Source organism: Vespula pensylvanica, chromosome 3 (genome assembly GCF_014466175.1).
Source record: "Vespula pensylvanica isolate Volc-1 chromosome 3, ASM1446617v1, whole genome shotgun sequence".
Classification (NCBI taxonomy): Eukaryota; Metazoa; Arthropoda; class Insecta; order Hymenoptera; family Vespidae; genus Vespula; species Vespula pensylvanica.
The window spans coordinates 2,374,415-2,397,043 of record NC_057687.1 but is presented as its reverse complement, the minus strand read 5'-3'; the positions used below and the strand labels follow the sequence as shown (position 1 = coordinate 2,397,043).

The window sequence follows — 22,629 nt, the reverse complement described above, 5'->3', positions numbered from 1 at the left end:
ACAATGCTACATTTAGATATAGATATATATGATATATTAGATGAATTAAAAGAAACTGTGATGTATTATAACATAAATAGCATGATTCACATTAATTACAGTACCAATAATATTGAAACAGGTTGTATGCTTGGAGAATGGATTGATGAATTTGATAAAGATGACTATAATAATGATTGGGTAAATTCAAGACTAAAATGCTATATTTTCTTATTTAGAATTAAATTTAATCATAACATCTCTTTCAATCTTATTTTTTGAATTTGCTAATTATAAACAGTATTGGTCTTTAGATGCTGTTTTTAAATTTTCCATTATTTCATCAATAATTTCTCAATATAATTTATGAAATAATTCTGAAGATTTAGTAAAAATGGAGGTTTGTCAAAAATTTTTGATCATAAACATTTATTATATATCATATAAATATAATGAATAATTTCGTTTAAAAAATAATGCTCAGTGAATATGTTTTTAGTGACTAATTATTAGGGTTGAAGTTATGATTTAAATGTGAGATACAACAGCCCATACGAATAAAATTTATATGTTTATATCGTAATTTCTGATTTTATAGTAATGGCTTTAAGAATAGTCGTGGAAATGAAGAGATCATATACTATAATTTCATCTATTATTTAAATTAAAGATTGTGTAACAGGTGAAATTATGATTTATAGCTGTGAAGTAGTTTATATGCCATAATTTTAGTCATTATTTAAGGTACAGGATATAATGGATTAAATTGATTTCTTGACATTATTTATGAACGTATTTACATTATTTAGAACTAATAAAAAGAAAACCGATTGATACAAAATATTAATAAATACCTTCAGTACAAAGAAGTATTGTAATTTATCTCCCTCGATTACACTTGTGAAAGATAAAGTATTTTTAAATTAAACGATATAAAAATATCAATTGAAGCTACAATCCTCGAAGGAATATCAATGTTTTAAGATCTTTTGAAATAACAGTTGAAGCGCGCTTCTGCTGTTAATTCGCGAGATAAACGTTATATGGCGCAAGTGTGTATAGTTTTGTGTGACTTTTGAAGTAGCCTCTCTTCTATATGATTCTTACCAGTCCCTGTTCGGAGTTGAAAGAAACCGGATGGTGTTGAACGTTTTCTAGAGCAAAGAAGCGACCAACGAGAGTGTGTCCGCCATGTTCCGTGGTACTGTTATTGCAGATCGTCTTTGCAACGATAGTTGCAGCAGCTCGATAAAACGCATACAGACGATTCCATCCTTGGTATCTTAACCGTCCACGAAATTACGAAGTATTGTTAACGAATCGCACGCGGGGGCAACGTCCGCGTCGTAACGCCGCGTGTATTTGTCCGTCCACATAATTAAGAAAAAAAAACGAAACAGAGAGAGAGAGAGAGAGAGAGAGAGAGACGTAAAGAAAGTGGGGATACTTTTAGAAGACAGAAAGAGAAATCGTATCGTCCGAGATTCACGCGTGGCTGTTGAATGTTTTCGGAGTGAATTGGTTTTTTTGTTTTCTTGGAGATTATTATTTTCGTTATCATCTCAGAAACGAGGCAAGGAAAGGGATCTCTTGAGATTATTATTACACGATAAAGGAATAGCAGGGATGCATCGAGAACGAATGAAGGTGTCTCGATACGAGACAACTTTTTCTCGTGGTCAACGCTGGAAGAGGCAACGAATACCGAACTCCGATCGTCCCACTGGACGCCAATGAAAAAAGCGAAGAGACAGATCGAGTTGTACGGGAGGCGCTGTAGGTTTTATATCAACCAGATAAATTTGCGCGAGGTATGTATGATGTACGTTGTTACGCATCCAACATAAATAGTTTGTTTCTTGTTCGAACGTATAATATTTTGTTAATCGTACGTACGGATAAATAAAATTTTTCGATAATTGCGCTCTTGTTTGGGAGTATAGTGTTAACCATACGTTTTACGATTCTAAATAAAATTCTCGGTAATACGAGTTTAACACATCGTACAAAATAATCCACAAGTTCAAGACGTAAGGCAAAACGCATTTCGAAACGAACTCGATAAACAAATACGAAGCATCGATTCTTCGGAGCGTTGATCCTTCCTTTAACATTCGTAATGTTCATCTATTTTAGTTTCTCTTTTTCCACTCGATCTTTTTCTTTTTTTTATTCTCTTTCTTTTTATTATCTTTTTTTTTTTTTGTAAGATTCCAATTTCGAATAATCTATCTGAAATCAGTTTACATATCCTATTAAAGATCTCACCAAGCAGATAGACGTACTATGCGAAAGCGTTAAAGTAGCAAACTTATCGTTGCTCCGATCTTGTTGTTTCGAAGTTCCGATCATCGTATCAAAGGGATGAAGTGGGAAAGAGGAAGGAAAGAAGGAAGGAGGGATGAGGGAAGGGAAAGGAAGGGCAGAGAGGAAAAGAGAAGGAAACAGGTTCTTGTGGCACGTTTAAGAACGATAGATATCGTAAACGTCATCGGCTCGCACTTTTCGACGAGCAATTCGTTTAGTGTATGTCGTTCGAAGGAGATACGCGCACGAGACCGATAAGATTAGTTCGTAAGAGGAAGGTAGAGGGTATAAGAGGGGTACAGGGGGAAGTAGGTAGGGATCTTCACACACACTGGCGTACAAATATTTGCGCGGCCTCCAAATGTTCGTTTTTATATCGCGTCGTTTCGAAAAATTATTCACGAATGATGTTAATTTCAAATAAGAATCGAATAAGTTAATTCAAAACTTCGTGACATAAACCTCGTCATAAAAAGTATTCGTAAACGTTTTAAAAGTTGCATGAATCTTTCGTTTGGATTATACGAAGTATCATCAAATTGTATTTGTAAGTTGTCTATACAATTCTTTTCGTCAAGTTTCCCTTTGAAAAATGTTCTATCCAAAATATCAAACGAGAGGATTATTTAAAATCGTCGTCGTTGCGTCGTTAGTAATTGATAGATCTACGAAAATATAATTATAATTTCTTTAAGGACTGGGAAATATATACTTTTGACACTATACGTATTTGCCATTCGTGAAAGAGTAAGGCCGGTTTTTCATGATCCGTAAACGTTGCATTTATTATCAATATTTTGATCGTACGATAAAATCATTTGGCAAACATGGCGTATCAAAACCGAGTCATTTCTTATACCGATATACAATTCGCGAAATATCTCGATACGATTACGGGCAAGAATGTTCTGTAGTAGTAGCGTTCGAGGGCGAAGCAAGTACGGAAAAGCAGAGTGGTTTGCCGATTAAGCGTTTCCTCTTTCGATAGGTGTATCTTTCCTAATGGCGTTTTTAACACTTTTTTCTTGACACTTCTACGTTTGTTTTTTATTGTTTTTTTTCCCCTACTTATACGATATCAAAGGAGATATATGCTGTGGACTTCATGTTTTAGAAAGGTTTATTATTACGGGAATGATTAATTATTGAAATTGGATTTCCTTCGTTTATACTTATCTTATTTTTTTTCACTTCTCTCTCTCTCTCTCTCTCTCTCTCTCTCTTGTTTAAAGAAGAAGACTTTTTGTATTGTCTTATCACGATTTACCAATTATTAAAATTAGATTTAGTTCGTTTATATCGAATTTCGAAAACACTATGTATTGCCTTGTCACAATTTGTTCATTATTAAAATTAGACTGCGGTGTTCGTTTATATTTATTTCATTTGTTTTATTTTTGTTTATTAATATTCTTTTTCTTTTCTTTTCGATAAGGAGAAGACTGTGTATTGCCTTACCTCGTAGATCCTTTCATTTGCAGCTGGTAGGTATCTCGTGACACGTCAGGCGAGTCCTCGTCTGACAATAAAAGGGATCTCCTTCGATATCTCGAGCATCGCGGAGGCATTTCGAGGTCGAGAAATGTCGCGATCGGTGCTTGCATTGCTGACACTCGAGGTCTTCATGGTCGGTCACTCTGCGCGTGTATGAGTTGCATGCACGCGAAGCCTTCGGCTTCTTCCTTTTTCTTTATTCTTCTTCTTCTTCTCTTCTTCTTCCTCCTTCTCTTTTCATTTTTTCTTTCTAAATAAGCAAGCTGGCTCCCGGTCTTTTCAGCATCCATGTCGTGTCTCGAGGAGAAGCTTCTTGAGAGCATACCCGTTTTCTTTTATTTTTTCTTCTTTCTTCTTTTCTTATTTTTTTTTATTTTTCAAAATTTTCTTCCCTTTTTCCTTTACATTGAATTTCTACGTTCTTTGTGTTTACCGTTGTATTTCAGGACAAGCGCGATACATAATCTATCGATGTGTGCCACGTTTCGTAGAAAAAAGAATTTTGCGGTCTCGGTCGTTCGCCGTACAACACCATTTCTATATGTAGCGAGGTAATAAACAGTCAACTAGGAGCACGAGTATAGTATACGTGCATGAACACACCGACAATAAGAGGAACTTTTCGAAATTAGTGTGTTCGATATCACCGGTTTATGGCGATCGAGAAACTAATAAATCGTTTTTTTGGATTTGCTAGTAGTGCTCGATTTCGTTGACTAATATGCACGTAGTTAAACCGCAAGGAGAAAGTGCATTCTGTATAGGCGAATAGATACGTGTGTATGATTAATACGCTACGTTATATGATCTGTACATGCATAAGTGGACGACGAAAGAATCAATACACACACGCGCGCGCGCGCGTATGTATTGAAAGATAGAAAAAAAAACATATCAGAATAACTTTTACACCATTCTTTTTTCCCCTTATTTTCTTAAACTTCTCCAACATTTTGTTACAAAAACATTGTTTATCATTTTTAGGAGAAGGGACGATGGCCGAGGATCGAAAGAACGCACAAAGACTTATCGGTCAGGTTCATGCGGTGAGTTCAAATTATTAATCACTTTCTCATTCTCTGTTAATCGATTTTCATTAAACATAGCATTAGAAGTTCTTTAACATCAGTGTGGCGGCGTAGTAAAGTAAGCCATCCAATGTAAGCCACGAATTTTACCGACGCGACTTATCGGAAATTCTAGCAACGAGTTTTAATGCATGCATTATAGATAAAGTTTATCGTTGGAAGGTTCCACGTCACCAAAAGAGAAAAATAAAAGAAATAGGAAAAAAAAAACTTTTGAGCTATTTTGTTTAGCAAAGTAATTTGTATGTATTTTTTCACACGCTTATACATAATTTATAATTAATAAGTATGTGATACTCATCGGTTGAATATTAATCATCAAATGATCTTATATTAATTATTAATTTCGAGAAAAATTATATGTTAATATTTTCGATAGATCAATTAACGAGTGAAATAATATTGTGTCGCTTAAAGAAACGAGTCTCTTCCTCGTTAGTCGTTCGTCTCTCTTACCCCTGAATGAGCCCACCTTCTGACCACCCTTTTTCTCTACTTGGCATATCCACCTACTCCTTCGCTCCCTTTGTTCGTTATACAAGCGACCCTCCCTTTTACGACGAGCCGGTGACTCATACTGTATCACCATTTCATACTTTGTGCTTCGTACTGATTCACCCTCTGAAGAAATAAAATTATGTTCATCGCCGTACTTTCTCTGATATATATCTACACGTCTATATGTATGCATATTGTATATGTACCTGTATATGTATATATTATACTGAGAGAAAAGCGAGATCTCTAAAGACTTTTCGTACTTTGATCTTCCGCGTTGTTCGAAGATCAATAACTGCTCTGCATTTTAACGCAAAACTTACTTCCTGAATTAACCTTAAATATGATTTATTATCCCAGCTTGGATCTTTACGTTATATTTATTTCAATGAATTGAAATATAATCGATTATTTGAATCGGTTAATTAGTTGTAAGAAAAGTTTTTTTTTTCGACGAGGGAGTAAGAAATTTGACAAATAAATAAGACAAAAGGGGAAGCGACGACGTTGGCGTCTCCACTTGACGGGTGAATGACCCCTTTCTCTCTCTCTCTCTCTCTCTCTCTCTCTCTCTCTCCCTCCCTCCCTGTTTATCTGTCTGTTTGTCTGTCTGTCTCTCTTTCATAGACAACCCCGACACACTTGAGTCGTCATTTCTCGTCTCCATTTCTATTCCACTTTCTGCACCAGGAAGAAGAACGGTTCAAAATTTCTTACTTATTTTTACTTCGAACTGGATAGCGAGTATTCAGTAACGAGTAACGGAACTCTGAGTATAACTTCTACATATAAAACATAAAAGCGTGCCATGGTCGAAAACTCGATTCAGTCGGGGGAAGTTCGTCGGTTAAATAAGCGATTTAAATATAGTTCGCTTTAGCTTTACGATAGCAAGCAATCAGACGCTTTTTCACTAAACGCGATGTAAACGAATATCTCTCTCTTTTTCTCTCTCTCTCTCCCCCTCCCCTCCCCCTCCCCCTCCCTCTCTCTTTGGTTTACCGCCTACTCGTCGTCTTCTCTTCTATGTAATACTGATGCGAGAACAGAACGCCCGGCCATTGTGTGTAACGATGATATTAATCGTACGAACTATCGATCGAAATTACCGATAGACGTTCAATTCGACTATTTGCGACGTCATAAAAGTATCGTAATTGCTCAAACGTCTATAGTCTCGTCGTATTATTTTATTAGCTCGTTAAGCCTCGTTAACTTTCAGAGGTACGTTTTTTTGATCGAATTTCGAAAATTATTCCAAGTCTATGGGAAATTTCGTTTTTTCATTAATTTCCCCTCCTATGACGATACAATTTAAATAAAAGCAAAGACGTTATTCTCATCTATTAGCCTTGACCTCTTTTATTAAATCAAAAATAGAACGAACTTTGAGATAAGGTGAAAGTGGTGTAAAGAGAGAAAGAGAATCTCATCGATTAAAAGTATATACTATTCTGAAAAGGAATAGATCCACTGAACTATTTTACGCGTGCCCGCACGCGCGCACATACACCTACACCTACACCTACACCTACTCCAACATATCTACAACTATATTTATTATTCTATATATACGTTTTGTACGTGCTCGTCCTTTGCCTTTTATGCACGATAGGTTGCAAAGCTGTCGATAAAACGACTCTCTACATTGTCTCTCATGAATAGGCAGAAGTTGGTACTTTCAAGCAAAGCTGTCACACGTACTTATAGCGGTTTTAGAGTGGTGGCACGTGTATGGTAAATCTCACCTAAGGATTAAGGGCTCTCTTATACTATTATTATGTTCTTTTATCAATTAAAGATCGTACAAATATAAATATCTATCTATCTGTCACTGATCACGAACTATATTTTACGATATTTTTTTATTTGAAGGAATATTTTTCATTATTTAAAAATAATTTCGCTTGAAAATTAAATGGAGAGTCGCTCGTATATATGTGAAGGTACATGCACACATCCGTGTATATATCAATAGCCCAGCTGTAGTTTACGATACACTTAATATTGCTGATAATGCCATAGCAAGCACGAACCCGAGTTATAATAGAGAGCAATGTTTATAAGCGATATTTATGCTATATCGACACAGAGTATTCGATACGCCTGTGCATCACTCTTCGCGCGTTGGCAACGCTTTTCAATTAGCTTATGATAGAAAGATGAAGCTGTTCATATATTATAAAATGTCTAAATAAACAAAACAATTGCAACTATTTAATTATTATAATTAGGAAAAGAAAAAATATTTAGTGATATGTTTGCATTGTTTTAATGTCGACATTTATTGATAATGAAATGATTATAATAAATGAAATGAAATGAAAAACAAAAGAAATATTCCAATTCTTTCATTCATTGAAAATAAAACTTTTCTGAGGTAAATCGATATTCATTGAAAAAGTCGCGTCCAAGAGCTAAAAATGTTCTTGCAAATACGCGGCACTCATAATTCAATAAAGATCGTCATGGTACGCTGCTGCATCTTCCGCTAAGTTGTGGTGGGGTTGGACTAGGGGTTGAGGAGACGGAAAAGGTGGAGGTAGTCGGAGGCGGTAGCTAGAGGTACTACACTAGGTACACGCAGTCTCCCACCTCTTTGCTTCCATCTTCTTGACCCCACCACTAACAGCAACCACGTAGAAACGTACAACACCGTTTTGATTCAGTATCGCGCGAACCATACTGTTATTCGAGAGTTCGTCGCGTGTCCTTAACTCTTTTTTTCGGCTCTTTTCCTCGCTTTCTCTTTCTCGAGAACGACGAAAAAGTGACCAGAGAACGGAATCCTCCTTATGGAGTTTGCTTCACCTCAAGAGTATCTCAAAACGATCAAACTTTGATCGTAACTTGGTGATGATATTGCAAATATTCTTTTCTGCTTCGGAATAAAAAACAAAAGATAATAAAAATAATACATAAAAAACAGTCACAATCGTAAGAGTGATAGTATGTGATAGTGTTTGATTATTATTTCTCCGAGATAAAATCAGAGACAACAACCGAGGTTCTTACGAGACGTGTTCATTCGGGAAGAGTACTAGCAGTATCGTTGGTTCTTGTGCTAGTGCGTTTCACGCTCGATTAATTTCTTAGGTGAGTCGAACGATGATATAGTCTACAATTGTCCGATGATTACGTATTTTAAAGAAGTAAAGAACTTTTATGAATGAGGAACATCATCGCGTTGATCTAATCTGTTTATTCGAAGCGTTTTATCGCTATGTTAATTAAGTGTTAAAGTTAAACAGAAAGTAAAAAGCGATCGAAAATTAATCGTGAAATTATTATCGATTGTCTTTGATTTTAATATATCAATAGAAAAAAAAAAGAACTTGAAAATATTTTTGTTTTCGTATTGGCTGTTGTATCCTCAGATTTATTTATTTCTTCTTGAATCACCATTTGCCAATAGATATGAAAATTGGCAAATTCTCAAGGTAATTATAAAATTTGAAAATAATTTTTCGATGTCAAACGGAGAAACACGGATTGTGCGTGTATACCGGTCGCCGGTCATCCTCCATCGCGATCGTCGATCAGCGTCGTAGCGACTTACGCAAGAGCGTGTCTGTAATGCGAAATTACGTAACTTTTCTCTTCCTCTCGTTTCCTCTCGAGCCTGATTCTCATAAAACAACGTAGGGTGAGTGGAGAAAAACAGAGAGAGAGAGAGAGGGGGGGGAGAGGGGGGGGGAGGAAAAAAAGAATTACATAGCGATTTTAAACGTAATTCGACTACACCTAAAACTTGCAAAAAATAGGTCAATTAAGTCGTTCAGACGTACTTGAATCTTTATAAAAAGAAAAAAAGTCATGAACTTTTTCGTCAATATTATATTAATATCATCGACAACGTCAGTACGTGAGACGATAATAACCTATTCTTGATAATGAAATAACACTCATCAAGATCTTGTTTCTGCGATTTCTCGAAATTCAATCGAACTTTTTACGTAATCACAATCTCGCAGCTTCTCTCTTTTTTGTTGTAATTCAATATCTCGCGAAGAAATAATATACATAATGGTGTTGATGACTGCTCAGCTAATTCATGTATCGTGTATATTTACAATTGACCGATAAATAGTTATTGCCAACATCATGATACTACGTTTTACGATGTAGAACATTGAAGTTCCAGATCTTGATGTCAAATTTTTTAAGGTCTCTAGGAGAGCACCAGAACCGTATTGGATTGTGCGAGGACGTACCAAGTCGATAGTAATATTTTAAACGAAAGATTGGAATTTCTGTAGAGCGTCGACGCGAACCGGTTCGCAATCGGTTAACGGCCGATTAGTCTTTAATAGACGAGGTTTGCAGCCAGGAAGGCGGAAACCAAGAGCCAACTCATTCGTTCTGGAGGGTGTCCTTTACTTCGTTCTTTCGAATTTCCTTGTGAGAAACATGAAAACTTTCGGAGCTGTTCTTGTCCGCCATTCCTGATCAAGGATCATTCTATTATAAGGTTTCATCGAGTTTTATATATATATTTCCTGGACATATTCCTTCGATTGTAATCTTTTAATTTTTTTTATCTTTAAATATCTTTGCATATTAAAAGTATAATTTATAGAAATATACTGATAAATTTTTGTAGACTGAGAGACGTCATTTCTACTTTTATTCAGGTAAGAAAGAGGAAGAGAGAGAGAGAGAGAGAGAGAGGGGAGAGAAAGAGGAAGAGAGAAAAGGAAAGAGAAAGAGAGAGAGAGAGAGAGAGAGAGAGAGAGAGAGCAGTAGGAGAAATTTAAAAAGGTGTTGCAAGGACTACAACGGTGTACTTTAAATGGAGCTCATAATTTTCGTTTACCTTAGCTCTTTTCAATGATAACGCTTTATACAATAAATCGGCTTTTAAAATCCATCGCATCATCGATTTTGGAGTGAATTGTTCACGACTGTAATGGTCGATCGATTCTCTCTCTCTCTCTCTCTCTCTCTCTCTCTCTCTCTCTCTCTCTCTCTCTCTCCCTCTCTCTCTCTCTCGACACGACCCACTTTCCTCGCGTTAACTATATCCCCAATTCGACCTCCTTGCCGTTTGTCAGACACAAATGTGTTTATTGACACTCCTGCTCATAGGATCTGTTTTCCATATAAACACATTCGATTTGCTTTGAAAGTATCCAAGAACAGCGTGGATTGTATACAGAGCGTCGTTAAGGAGACGCAAAAATATCTTTTTAATAGCAAACGTTCTTAAATATAACTTGTACGAAAAGAGAAAGCAGTTCAAAGTTCGGATTTCGCACACATTTATAACATTTTTCAATAACTATAACTCTTCCAATATTCGATAATTTTATCTACTTGTTCATGTCAAATCAATAATATCTAAAGCATCCCTAACATCGAGCACGAATAAAATATAAAACGCTTCATTTACAATGTTCATGTAAGCGATAGTTACCAGAAAGCTCACTCGATCTAAAAAGACAAAGGACAACGATGATCATAAAAATAGGTTTTGCATAGTGAAAAACGATAAGAAAAAGATATTCGATCATGATTTATCTCTGTTTTGTATACGGCATAGTTTGAAAAAAAAATTTACTTCTTGAGAAAGTCTGAAACGATTACTTGATGTTGGAAATATAATAGTAGCACTGGTAGCAAACTGTTACTTTTATTCGAGTTCTTAGAAACAGCTTCCGGCCAAGTATCGTCACGCTTTTAGGGAAGTCGTTACCTACTTAACCATCCTTCGTCTTTCTTTCTTTCATTCGCTTTTTTCCTAATCAGGAAGTCAAAACTTTCGCATTATGTATCCGAGCGTGTGTTTGCGTATTCCAGTAAAACCGGTGCTATTTTGTTTCCCGCATGTGGTATACGACGCGTGACGGCTTCGCTCGGCTGAAACGTAGAGCGTCACAATGAAACAGACGGGCCAGCACCAGCGGTACAATGCTAATGGTGTCACGGTGACCGTATGCTAACGCTTATATCCAACGGGGGATCGCGAATTGTGCAAACGGGACACGGCGTCGATCGCGATGTCTTTTCATGATTCTCTCAATCGCTTCTTCCTTCATTCCTGATTTGTGACATTGAAAAGGAACATCATGACGTGTTACATGCTCAATGTTCTATAAATACATTGATTTTGTTTATGATTGTAATTAAATGCTGCTGGAAAAAGCTTCTTAGTTCATGGACTTTTGTTTCTTTCGTTTTAATCGATAATACCGTTCTTATTTATGCTACTCACGTTTTGTTCTAAATGAATTAGCGTATGCTGCTCACACCGCCATTGTAACTCCCCGACTTCTACTTACGTCCGTACGTACGTCCGTAGGTACGTTCGTCGAGATTATTTTTGGTATGCGGTCTAACGAAATCAGGCGAAAGCCATCGTTCTCTTAACGCAATGATATGCGTATTGGTACTTCAGTGCATTAGCTGTGCCTATGTGATACGTATTAGATAACACGGAAAACCACCGTACATGTTGGCGAACCACGGCAGACGTTCGTGGTTCGACGTGAGTAGTCAGATCTGGTGCAGTTCGATCAATTTTCTAAGCAGGCAATTGGGCTATTGGTATGATAATATAATAAAAAATATTATAGAAATTATTGACACAGACTTGGTACGTCGATGTGTCGCGTTGATTCATAAATAAATGCCTTTATAAAGAAAAAATTTATTACAATGAAACAACAATTATTTGTGTCATTTTAATCAATTCGATATATAGAAAACTAATCGAAGTTTTATAAATGATCTTTTGTAATTAATTAAGCAAGTTTTATGAATGCAGATTTTTGAACGACTTGAAAAGTAATTTATGATCTTCTGTCTGCTGCTTTGCCAAAACGAAGGTGGGCGTTTAGAAGAACTAGCATTTGCGCGATGACGTAATAGTCCATCGTTAAGGCAAGTAAGTACTTAGGAAAAACTAGGAAAGCAAAGAGATACATATAATTATTGTGATAAAAACATCTCTGATTCATACCATTTTCAAGTGTATTCTCTATCTAGTATATTTGTTTGAAAAGAAAGAAATTTTTGAGGTGGTATCGTAAAATTTAATAAAAATTGATTAACGAGTTTCTTGTTCTCTTGTTGATCGGATTGAGTTTTCCATTTTCTGAAAATGAAAAATTTCGTTTCGTTTCCATGGAAATTCATTGGTTCAACTATTTCGAATCAGTAGTGCTATTTTGTTTTCTGGAAAGTTGCCACCTTTTATTCAAACTCCGTCAGCAAAGCACTTCCCCTCTTTTATCTATACATTTTATGTGACTCGAGATTCTTGGCAAGTTGTCGTAGTCTTATCTCTTGTTCAATGTTTCGCTTAAAAATCCTGCAATTAACGTTTATACGAAACTTTGTGATGCGTATTCGAATAATCCCATTCTGTTCCTCGGGAAAGCTTAACCAACAAAGTTGATATATTACAGAATAGTAAACGGTTAAGTTTATGTTTAAATTTAAGAGATCGGAATAGAATGATTTGATAAAAGATTCATATTTAATTTTTACCTTTTATAAAATCATTTATGTATTTTTATGTACCATCCATAATTACAGAAATCTAGCTATCTTGAAAAAATGCCATAAATTCTTGACTCCATTGCAATTACCAAAATATACATGCTTTGAATAGCAGTAAACATCTTTCAACGTAAACTCACATATTTTTGGCACACTCGAAGACTCCTTCTTATTAAAAACAAGAAATATCTATTTAAGTTAATTATGCTCATTTAAATTTAATTCATACATACTACTCTTTTTCTCTTATCGTTATACCGAAAATAATTTTTTTAAGTAGAGATTATGTGGATCTCCTCTCCCATCTTTAGAACGGCGATTCATAATATATTGATAAATCACATAACGAGAGTTAACCTAGGCAATGAAGCAGACAATTAAGGTCATTCCTGTGCGAGTAACATGCACTTACTACTGCGATTACCTAACGACCTCGTACTTTACATAGACATTATGCATTCTGTATATAATACAAGCGATAATACGCAGTTACATCGATATCAATAGTAAAGAACACATCTGGTGTATTTAATTTTGTCTTTGAAGCTGTTGATCGACGTATCAACGAATTTACAAGTCAATTGAAACGCATAAGAAAAACAAGATAGAAAAATGAAGAAAATATATATATCATACAATGGCGTGTATCATATTTTATCTATATCGGTAAAATTCATGAATGATTTTAGGTGCGGCATAGTTCACCACCGCCACCAGCACCAACATCTGCAGCTACTCGAAAGGAGAGTTCGCCACTTCGTGGTCCTCGAACTCTCCTCCTTAGGCGTAGCGAAAATGGCTTCGGATTCACTCTCCGACATTTTATCGTTTATCCGCCCGAGTCCTGTTGCGTACGTATGAATGAAAAGAAAAGAAATTAGAAAGATAATACACTTGTTCGTAAATGTAGAATTGATAAAATTTTCAAACGGCATCCTGCAGATGTTGCCAGGACACGAGCGGACAAGGATCGATGAGCCTATGGACACGATCTTCGTAAAACAGGTGCGAATCAATTCGCCAGCAGCAGAAGCAGGTCTTCGTACGGGTGACCGGGTGGTTTCTGTTGACGGAATACCAACACGAGGTGAACAGTACGCCAGTGTAGTGCAACGTATTCAACAAGCGGGTCCTTGGTTGCGTCTACTCGTTGTTTCAAAAGAAGACGATATCTTACAACGGGTGTGAATTCTCTTCAATTCCATAACAATAAATAATTTGTACTCTTTGATAAAAAATAATGTATAATAAATTTTTAATAGTACTTTGGTGAAACGGCACACAATCCTGAGACGAATCAACGTCCACGATTACGTTCTCCAGAGAGGATCTCTCAAAAGCAAAGAAGATCTATCAGCATGATCCCAGGACCATCGCCGAGAACAACGAGGCAATCATGGATTTGCTCGCTTCCAGATTCGGAGAATCAGAATACGACTACCACTTGTAGAGAAAGCGAGGAAGTTGTTTACAAAGAACAACAAGGTAACAAGATGTCACCGTCTATACCAGTGATCACAGCGCAACAAAGAAGATTCCTGCATGAAACGAGTGTTCCTTGTGAACCTATCGAGGATAGAATGCAATCAAGAAAACTACAGCAACAACAACAACAAGCTAGAGAAGCCATGGAATCACCTCTCCAATCATACAGCCGCCCCTCTCCGGATCAAAGGTTCGATTTGTACGATAGAACGCGTCCCGAATCGATTTACTCTAGGTTTGTGCTTTTTATTTCTCTATTTTTGTCTATTTAACTAACAGAGTTTACAGTTAACGTTTTATTTTAGACCGAGTAGCGAGCAAATTTACGATCGAATTAAAGATCCTATTTACGAACGCGTTAGATCAGGTGAATCAAGCCAATTTGAGAAAGAACAACAGTTAACGATGTTACGTTATCCTATATCCCGCGCGGAACCACAAGTTCCTATTTACCGTCCCGGCAGACGCGTGATAGCGAGACGAGCGAGCGAAGGCAGTGGAGGGACCGGACAAACAAATGAATCAGAAGTTCCAAATTATGGAAGTATAGACGCTCTTAGATCAAACGATCCAAGTTCAAGGTTGAGTATGGATTCTCGAAGAGACTCCTCACCGATCAGTAAGGGTAGTTTGTCCTCGTTCGATTCTAATTCGACCGTTACTGGAAACGAGTGTTCCGATGATTCTGTAATCATGAACAGATTACGTAAGAGTTTCGAACAAAAGGAAGAATTTTTACGCAGACCGAGTCATCCGATCGGATGGAGTGTCGCGGAGGATGCATCGAGATTGCAACAGGGCGGTAGTAACTCAGCTGTTATTCAAAGAGAGTTTTACGCGAGACCGCAAAAACTTCAAAGGCAAATTTGGCCACCCAATGAGCAACAACAAAGGCAACAATCACCTACGAGAAGAGTGGAAAATAAAAGCAATTGTAAATCGGCATTAACAAAACCGTCGAATCAAAACGTCCAAAGGGTGAAGACGGATCTTGATTCTGAATCGGATTATACTAATACACGAAACGATCAGAATGATGATCGATCGAATCTTATTGACAGTCAACGTAACATCAGAGATAGATTTTACTCAAGTCTTTATGAGAGTCAATTGGGTAAAGAGAATCATTTCGTTTATCCATCAACTAAAACTAACGATCAAGATAGATATAAGAACACCAGTAAATCTGTTTTCGTCAGCACATTATCTAGAATACATGAAAATGCGTCAAATTTAGCGACGAATCAGCAACAACCTCAAAATCCTCGGAATGAATCACTTTCGGTGCCATCTTCACCAGGTCCAGATAAAAGAAATAATGACAAATTCCTGGTACCCCCGCAGGGACTACAAATTGTTTCTAGACGAGCGAAACAATTTGAATCTGGTCGACTTCTTAGCGATGATGAAGAACCAACCAGTGATCGAACTAATTTGTACAAAAGTGAGCTGTCTAGATTGTCTAACAAACGAAGTGTACCGAATGTTGCTGTCATGAAGAGAGAGTTTGAATCGAAAGCAGAATCACAAGAACCAAGAAGAATACCTGCTAATAGAGAGAGCAAGTCGTTAGATTCCGGTGAGTATTATAATATTTCATTCTGAATAAATTAATAAATGATGACATGAATCGTTTGTTAGTTTATTTCTTTATTTATTTATCTGCTTAAGATGTGAATCTGATTCGATATATTGCTATACAAGTAGTATATATAAATATTGTGGCTTAGGGAGGGGATTGTCCGGAAACAGAATATTTCCTATAGGCAGCAAGTACATCCATTGTGAACCTCCTGTCAACTATAAAGAAATTCAAGGTAGAATAAGACAAACGGTTGAACCAACCAATCGTTTTATTCGTGTTTTTTTTTTTTCTTTTTTTCTTTCTTTCTTTCTTTTTCTTTGGATTTATGATGATGATCAAAATGCATTTTGGTTAAACGTCGTCCATATCGTTTCAATGTTCAGTGTATATTAAGAAAAAGTGAAAATTGATAATTCATTAAATATATTGTCTTAAATGACCATCAGACATTTATGGTTGTTATCATTAAAATAGAATTTACTCAATTACTTTGGAAAAAAGAGATATTTGATATTTATTCTTTGCTTTATGTCCCTTTTTTTGCAAACTTTATTTCAGTAAAATCATTTGTCATAATAAACATGAGTGATATTGTAGAAATAAAGTGTGACATTATTATTAGTATGTGTGGATGCATGAGTGAGTAAAGATAAAATAAGCTTAAAGAAAATAAATAAGAGAATAGATCAGCTTTTATTCATCTAACAAACATTACTCTTACAGGTATACATCGCTTTTTTATTTTTATTCAAAATGTAAATAGTAAAAATATAAATTGTGAAGTTGTGAAAATGTTTATTGTTAACAATTAAAAATTTTACTTTAGGATATGGTCAAGGCTTCGAATATAGCATGAGAAATTCTGAGAAGTTTGTATGCATTGTTCAACAAATTTAATGTAACTAAAATCTCCTCCTTAAAGATTTAATAACTTATATATGTTATTAATGTCAAAATGATGAGAAATCGTTTGATCTTTTATTTTATTTTTTATTACTTTATAGAAATACCAACAATGGAAATAGAAGCAGTTCATCTTAGGGCACGTAGTAATAGCGCAGAATCTTGGGAAGCTGTAAATGGATTGCGTGGTAATACAAGACATACATGGCAAACAGGGGAAGAAGAAGAGAAAGGGAACAGAAATGATAACGGTGATAATAAAAACCAAAGCTATGCAGAGTCTACTAGAAATCAGCTTGGTTAGTCGATTCACTTTCTTTACTTTCATATATTTTTCATATATTAATTAATTAAACATATTCGATGAGTATAATATTCTTTTATTTTATCATAGCTTCTTGCGATGAAACATCAAACAATGGAGTAATCCTTAGACGACAGAAAAACGCACAGTTAAGTGAGTATTTTTATTGTGTATATTAATAAAATCATGGATTGAAAAAATACAAAGTACGAGACAATAATATTATCTTATAGGCGATGAAGAGCGTGCTATGAGAAGAGTTTCCTACCTGAAAGCTACGTGGAGTGAACGAATGCACGTTGATAGTGATTTAGATCTTAGTGATACTGAACCTGTTCACGTTCTCCGAAGGTAAATATCTGTTTTGTTTTTAATATTTCGATTTTAAATTCTATAAGGAATCTAACAAAAGGGAAATAGAAAACATATAATATTTAATTGATAAATTAATTAGTATGTCAATTGATATTTGATAAAACTAGGTGGACTCAAAATCTGGCTTATGTCACAATTTATCATCTTGTTTATTCATTTTTGTATTTTTGCGAACATGCTTCATCAAGCACATTTTTATCCTCCAAATCACTGTATACAGCTGAAACATGGTGCATGAAATTCACCGACACGAAAACCATTGTTCCTTTGGTGATGCTGTGTCAGGCAGTTATATTTTCTTTTATTTCTCCCTGTGTAAGTACGTTTGAGTTTCAGTTATGTTCATATTTCCAGTGCACATAGACGATGGAGACCACCGTTATTTACAAGTGACATAACGCCGTTAAGACGAATCTTTGAGGATATGACGCAGTCTACAAATCTTCATCGACATTCTCTTCGGTGAGGATGTAATCGTTCGTAGAAAGCTTTAAAGGAAGCATTGTATTTTTATTTTCTATTTTTTTTTTGTTTTTTTTTTATTTTTTATTTCTGAGGCTATTTATGATTATTATTTTCGTTGATTATGTATCGAATTGATAAATGAAACAATTTTATTATAATTTTTGCTTTCGTAAATACTTTCGATATTTATTTTAGTAATAAACAAATATATTTTACAGAATAGTTCTATGCAAATAAAATGATTTTTTATTTTATTTTCTTTATCACAAATTATGATTGCTTTTAACTTATTATTTTTATTTTATTCATCTGTAATTTTTCTTTATTAGTACTCGGGGGAAACAACGACTATGATCAGAAAGTTTTGAAAAAATCTACAATAAAACGATATTTCTTTTTGATTTTATGAAAATATTCGTTGTAATCCTTGGTTCTTTAGTAAAAATAAGCACAGCATTACCATTCTCCTTGAATAGTTTGGTCATGTCTATTCGTGGATTTTGTTTTGTTACAGATCATTATGTGTGTACAATGTGTTTTGTAAATCAGTGTCTAGAGTATTTGCTTTCTGTAGGACATCTATACTTCAAGGTGACTTAAGAAGATGACTAACATTACTGTATCCAGATCAAATAGCTTTTTCCTATGTAATAACTTTATGTTTGAGTTATTCTATATGTGAGCGATAAAATGTTAGTCACATAATATTTACAGCTTGAAATTCTGAATGTAGCAGAATATACAGACAGATGTTGGATGACTGCAGAATAAAAACTGTGAATTAATATAAGGCGATTGTTTCCAGTGATGTCATTTATATAATAGACGACATATATATCAGCAAAGGTTTTGTATTATCAATCATGAATGTGCAAAAATTGTTTTATAATGTGCAAGTGTTTTATTGTATATGTTTAATAACAAGCGCTGTATATATGTACAAATAATATTGTATCTAATTTGAATTTTCAAGAAAGATCTAATAACATATTTTATTGAATGATCTCATTCAATCAATTCGTAATTGTACATAATAATGTTTCATTTATGTACATTTTCAGTGACTACACATACATAACATTTTACATGTTGATTGTCTGTAATTCATAAAAATAAAAGTGAATTGAAACGGGATATATTCTTTAATTATTTCAGTAACAGTATCGCAAGTACCACAGATAGTAGCAATGAAGCTCCGAAGGAAGTTGAACCAGTTGAACGAGAAGGCATACTTCACATTAAGTTTACAGTGCTCGATGGCAAGGTAAATGAAAATTTATTACTATTTTATTTGACAATAAATCTAACAAATTATTGAATATATATTTTTTATTTACATATCGCAGCGATCTTCTGATCGTTCCTGGAAGCAAATTTGGGGTGTTCTTCGAGGTCCAATTTTATTCTTTTATAAGGATCGTCACAGTCAGGTAATTAAAAAACTTGAGTTAATCGTGACAAATAATACTTTAATATTCTGTCTTTATTATTTGATAGAGCCCTTCATCGGTTAACGATACTGAAGGTACTGTACAAAATATTGATGTAAGGTGTTCATTGGTGGATATTGCTGAGGATTACACTAAACGAAAACATGTATTACGAGTGGTAAATCCTACAGCAGAAGTGCTTTTACAAATGGAAGATGCAGCTTCGATGGCTCTTTGGCTACGATCACTTCATAAGTATGCTGCTACTGAAAAGCCATTGGTAAATGTATTTATTAATATTTTAAGCAATGCTTGGATGGAAGTAAAGCATTTACGTGTATTAACACTTCTTAATATAATAGGATATTACATCTAGTACTTCGAAACAACAAGCAGTACCACAAACTCCCGGACCAACTACACCCAGTGTTGCCTCTGTTCAAAATGCTAATCAAAGACTGAGTCCTTTACCCAGCCATAAAGGTATCAAGAAGTTAACATCTTTCAGAAACAGATCACCGACTGGGCAATCGCCAGTGAATAAAACAAGAAAGCCAAGTCAAATTGTGGAACCTCTTTCATCTCCAAAAACTAAAACTTGGAAAGGTAGGGTAGCTAAACAATTTAGAAGAATGCATGGTCAAGCTGGTTCACCATCATCACCTACTGCACAATTGCCACCTGAAGGAGCTACATTTAAAGTTCCTCTTGAACTTTGTCCATCGGTAAGAATATTTGTTTATAGCCAAATAAAATTTCATTCTATTTAACTATTCTTTCGTTACAGTCTTCCTTTTCGGAATTTGTACCTCTTATAGTTGAAATGTGCACTAGTATAGTGGAGGCACGTGGTCTTGAAGTTGTTGGAATATATAGAGTGCCTGGAAATACTGCTGCCATTTCTCAACTTACTGAAAGTGTAAATAAAGGATTTGAGAACATTAATCTTCAGGTACGTCTTAATATTGCAATTTAGAATATAATACAAAGATAAATTAAATCGTTACATGTTCCCAAATTGCTAATTCTTTTTATAGGACCCGAGATGGAGCGATGTGAATGTGATATCTTCTTTACTCAAGTCTTTCTTCCGACATTTACCAGATTCACTATTAACTGCAGAATTATATCCCATGTTCATTGACGCAGATAAAATTGAAGATCCACAAAGGAGAATGGCAACTATAAGGAAATTACTAAGAGATCTTCCAGAACATCATTTTGAAACACTCAAATACTTAATGTTGCACTTAAAGAAAATTGTAGAACACAGTGAAGTTAATAAGATGGAAGCTAAAAATTTAGCTATTGTTTTCGGACCCACATTGGTACGCGCGAGTGGTTCAAGAGATAATATGGTTACGATGGTCACTGATATGTCTCACCAATGTAAAATAGTCGAGAGCTTATTAAATAATGTGAGTATAAAGTGTTTAATCATTTTCAAATTAATTGAGTACCATCTTTCTTAATAGAAGTTTACGATAAATGCATAAATACTTAATTATGATTTTTAGGTTGATTGGTTCTTCTCAGATGAAGATCTCGATGATTTAAGTAGACTTAGCGTAAATTTAAGTCTTCCAGCTGATGGTTGTGAGGTTGAACCAACATCTAATACAAATCATAATCTTCTTTTAAATAATATACAAAAAGTCGAAGGTATATCAATGGATTAACGACTTTTTCAACAAAATATTTTAATTAATCTTAATAGTACAATTAGATGTGTGAATTTTTATTGCTCATTTTAATTATTTAAGTTTATTTTATGTAAAGCATTAGAAAATCATTTATAAATTACGCAATTATTATTTTTTGCTAATTGCGATGCTTTTATTTATTTTTCTTTGTTTAATATGCTATTATTTATTTTGCTTGCTTTTTTTATTTTGATAAAACAGGCATGCGTGAAATGGTATCAGCAAAGGACATTGTATCTTCAATCATATCTGCAGCTAACCGGAAAATTCAAAGAAGACGGAAAGGCCAGGACGAAGCAGAAAATGAAGAACACGATGAAGAGAAGGTTCATGTTATATGTAGAATATTGATCTAATTTATAATTCCTTCAATTTATATTGATACATATAATTATATTTATTAATTAATTAAATAGGTTAAAATGAAGCACGAATCGGAGAGTTCACCGACGATTCGACAAAGCATGGCACTTAATGAACGTCAATGTTCTGTCAGTGAAATTGTATTGATGCATGAAAACAAAAGTCACCTCAATCATTCTAATAATTCTTCCGAGCCGGCTGATCGATCTTCAGCAACGAATAATAGTAGTCCAGTAAGTGCTTCGTCTTCTAGTCGATCCAAATATTCGAATCAACTTGTGCCTACTGTCTCTTCGAGTTCCGAAGTTTCGAGGCCTTTAAGCGAGGCTGGTTTGAGTTGCTTGGATACAAATTCGATGACATCAAACGCATCCAATGAGACTAAACAGAGTAATGACGAGGTAGCTATAAGAACGTATGCTGGTCTGAGTGCAACAACACAAGAAAGAATACGAAGGTTTGAACAGGAGACAAAGGCTATGTTGCAGAGAGATCAGCATCGGCAGAAACGCGAAGCAGAGAAGCGAGAAGAGGAAAGACGAAGAATAGAAAAGGAATGGCAATTGGCAAAACGAGAAATGGAAAATGACGATCTTTTAGATACTATAGTAGACAGTACGATGATTCCTAATTTTCTATCCGAACGTCTCTCCAATATGAATCAGAGGTTGGCAGAAAAATCATTAGCGGATCTCCCTGAGAAACATGTTCGATCAAGATCAACAACAAGAATTACTCCGTTGTCAATAGCTGTCCAACAACAACCTACGGCTCGACAGAAAGCACAAGCTAGTAATCAACTTAGTAATGTATTAGGCGAGAAGATAAATAATGGTGTTATCAAAAAGTTTAAAACAGATAAAGAGGTAATTTTCTTTTGTCACTTCGTGTAGTTTCATTATATGTGTTACATTTAATAAAATAATTAACAATGAAAATCATGAAAATCTTTTTTTTTTCTTTTTTTTTAGCCGTCTTTAGAATCTATTTGCCTACCGCCTATTCGTTACGGCAGTTTGGATTCGTTGCACGAAGTACACACGCTTCCTCATTCTTCACCTTCGCCATCGCAACAACGGAGAGGAATTTCTGGAGATATCTCGGACGATGGTTAGTATTAAATTGTCTGTATATTTGTTTTTTTTTT

The 22,629-nt window shown here is 35.0% G+C and overlaps 1 protein-coding gene across 12 annotated transcripts in view; it reads left to right on the top strand.

The window, feature by feature from the left end:
- Positions 1–1,090: 1,090 nt before the first annotated feature.
- Positions 1,091–22,629, top strand: part of LOC122627518 (rho GTPase-activating protein 21) — a 27,940-nt gene continuing 6,401 nt past the window's right edge. For 3 of the 12 annotated variants that reach the window (XM_043808654.1, XM_043808665.1, XM_043808666.1), the window contains exons 1-21: positions 1,091–1,790; positions 4,765–4,826; positions 13,559–13,720; positions 13,812–14,051; positions 14,132–14,589; positions 14,660–15,933; positions 16,085–16,171; positions 16,944–17,141; positions 17,237–17,299; positions 17,380–17,497; positions 17,876–17,983; positions 19,142–19,250; positions 19,333–19,416; positions 19,484–19,696; positions 19,779–20,141; positions 20,204–20,368; positions 20,454–20,834; positions 20,934–21,078; positions 21,321–21,445; positions 21,536–22,348; positions 22,454–22,592. In XM_043808654.1, coding sequence (XP_043664589.1) covers positions 4,776–4,826; positions 13,559–13,720; positions 13,812–14,051; positions 14,132–14,589; positions 14,660–15,933; positions 16,085–16,171; positions 16,944–17,141; positions 17,237–17,299; positions 17,380–17,497; positions 17,876–17,983; positions 19,142–19,250; positions 19,333–19,416; positions 19,484–19,696; positions 19,779–20,141; positions 20,204–20,368; positions 20,454–20,834; positions 20,934–21,078; positions 21,321–21,445; positions 21,536–22,348; positions 22,454–22,592 — 5,296 coding nt within the window. In that variant the 5' untranslated portion in view covers positions 1,091–1,790; positions 4,765–4,775. Of the gene's footprint in view, positions 1,791–2,626; positions 2,834–4,764; positions 4,827–7,733; positions 8,463–12,193; positions 12,253–13,558; positions 13,721–13,811; positions 14,052–14,131; positions 14,590–14,659; positions 15,934–16,084; positions 16,172–16,943; positions 17,142–17,232; positions 17,300–17,379; positions 17,498–17,875; positions 17,984–19,141; positions 19,251–19,332; positions 19,417–19,483; positions 19,697–19,778; positions 20,142–20,203; positions 20,369–20,453; positions 20,835–20,933; positions 21,079–21,320; positions 21,446–21,535; positions 22,349–22,453; positions 22,593–22,629 lie in introns of those variants that run through there. The other 9 variants (XM_043808658.1, XM_043808656.1, XM_043808657.1 and 6 more) reach the window with 9 other exon arrangements.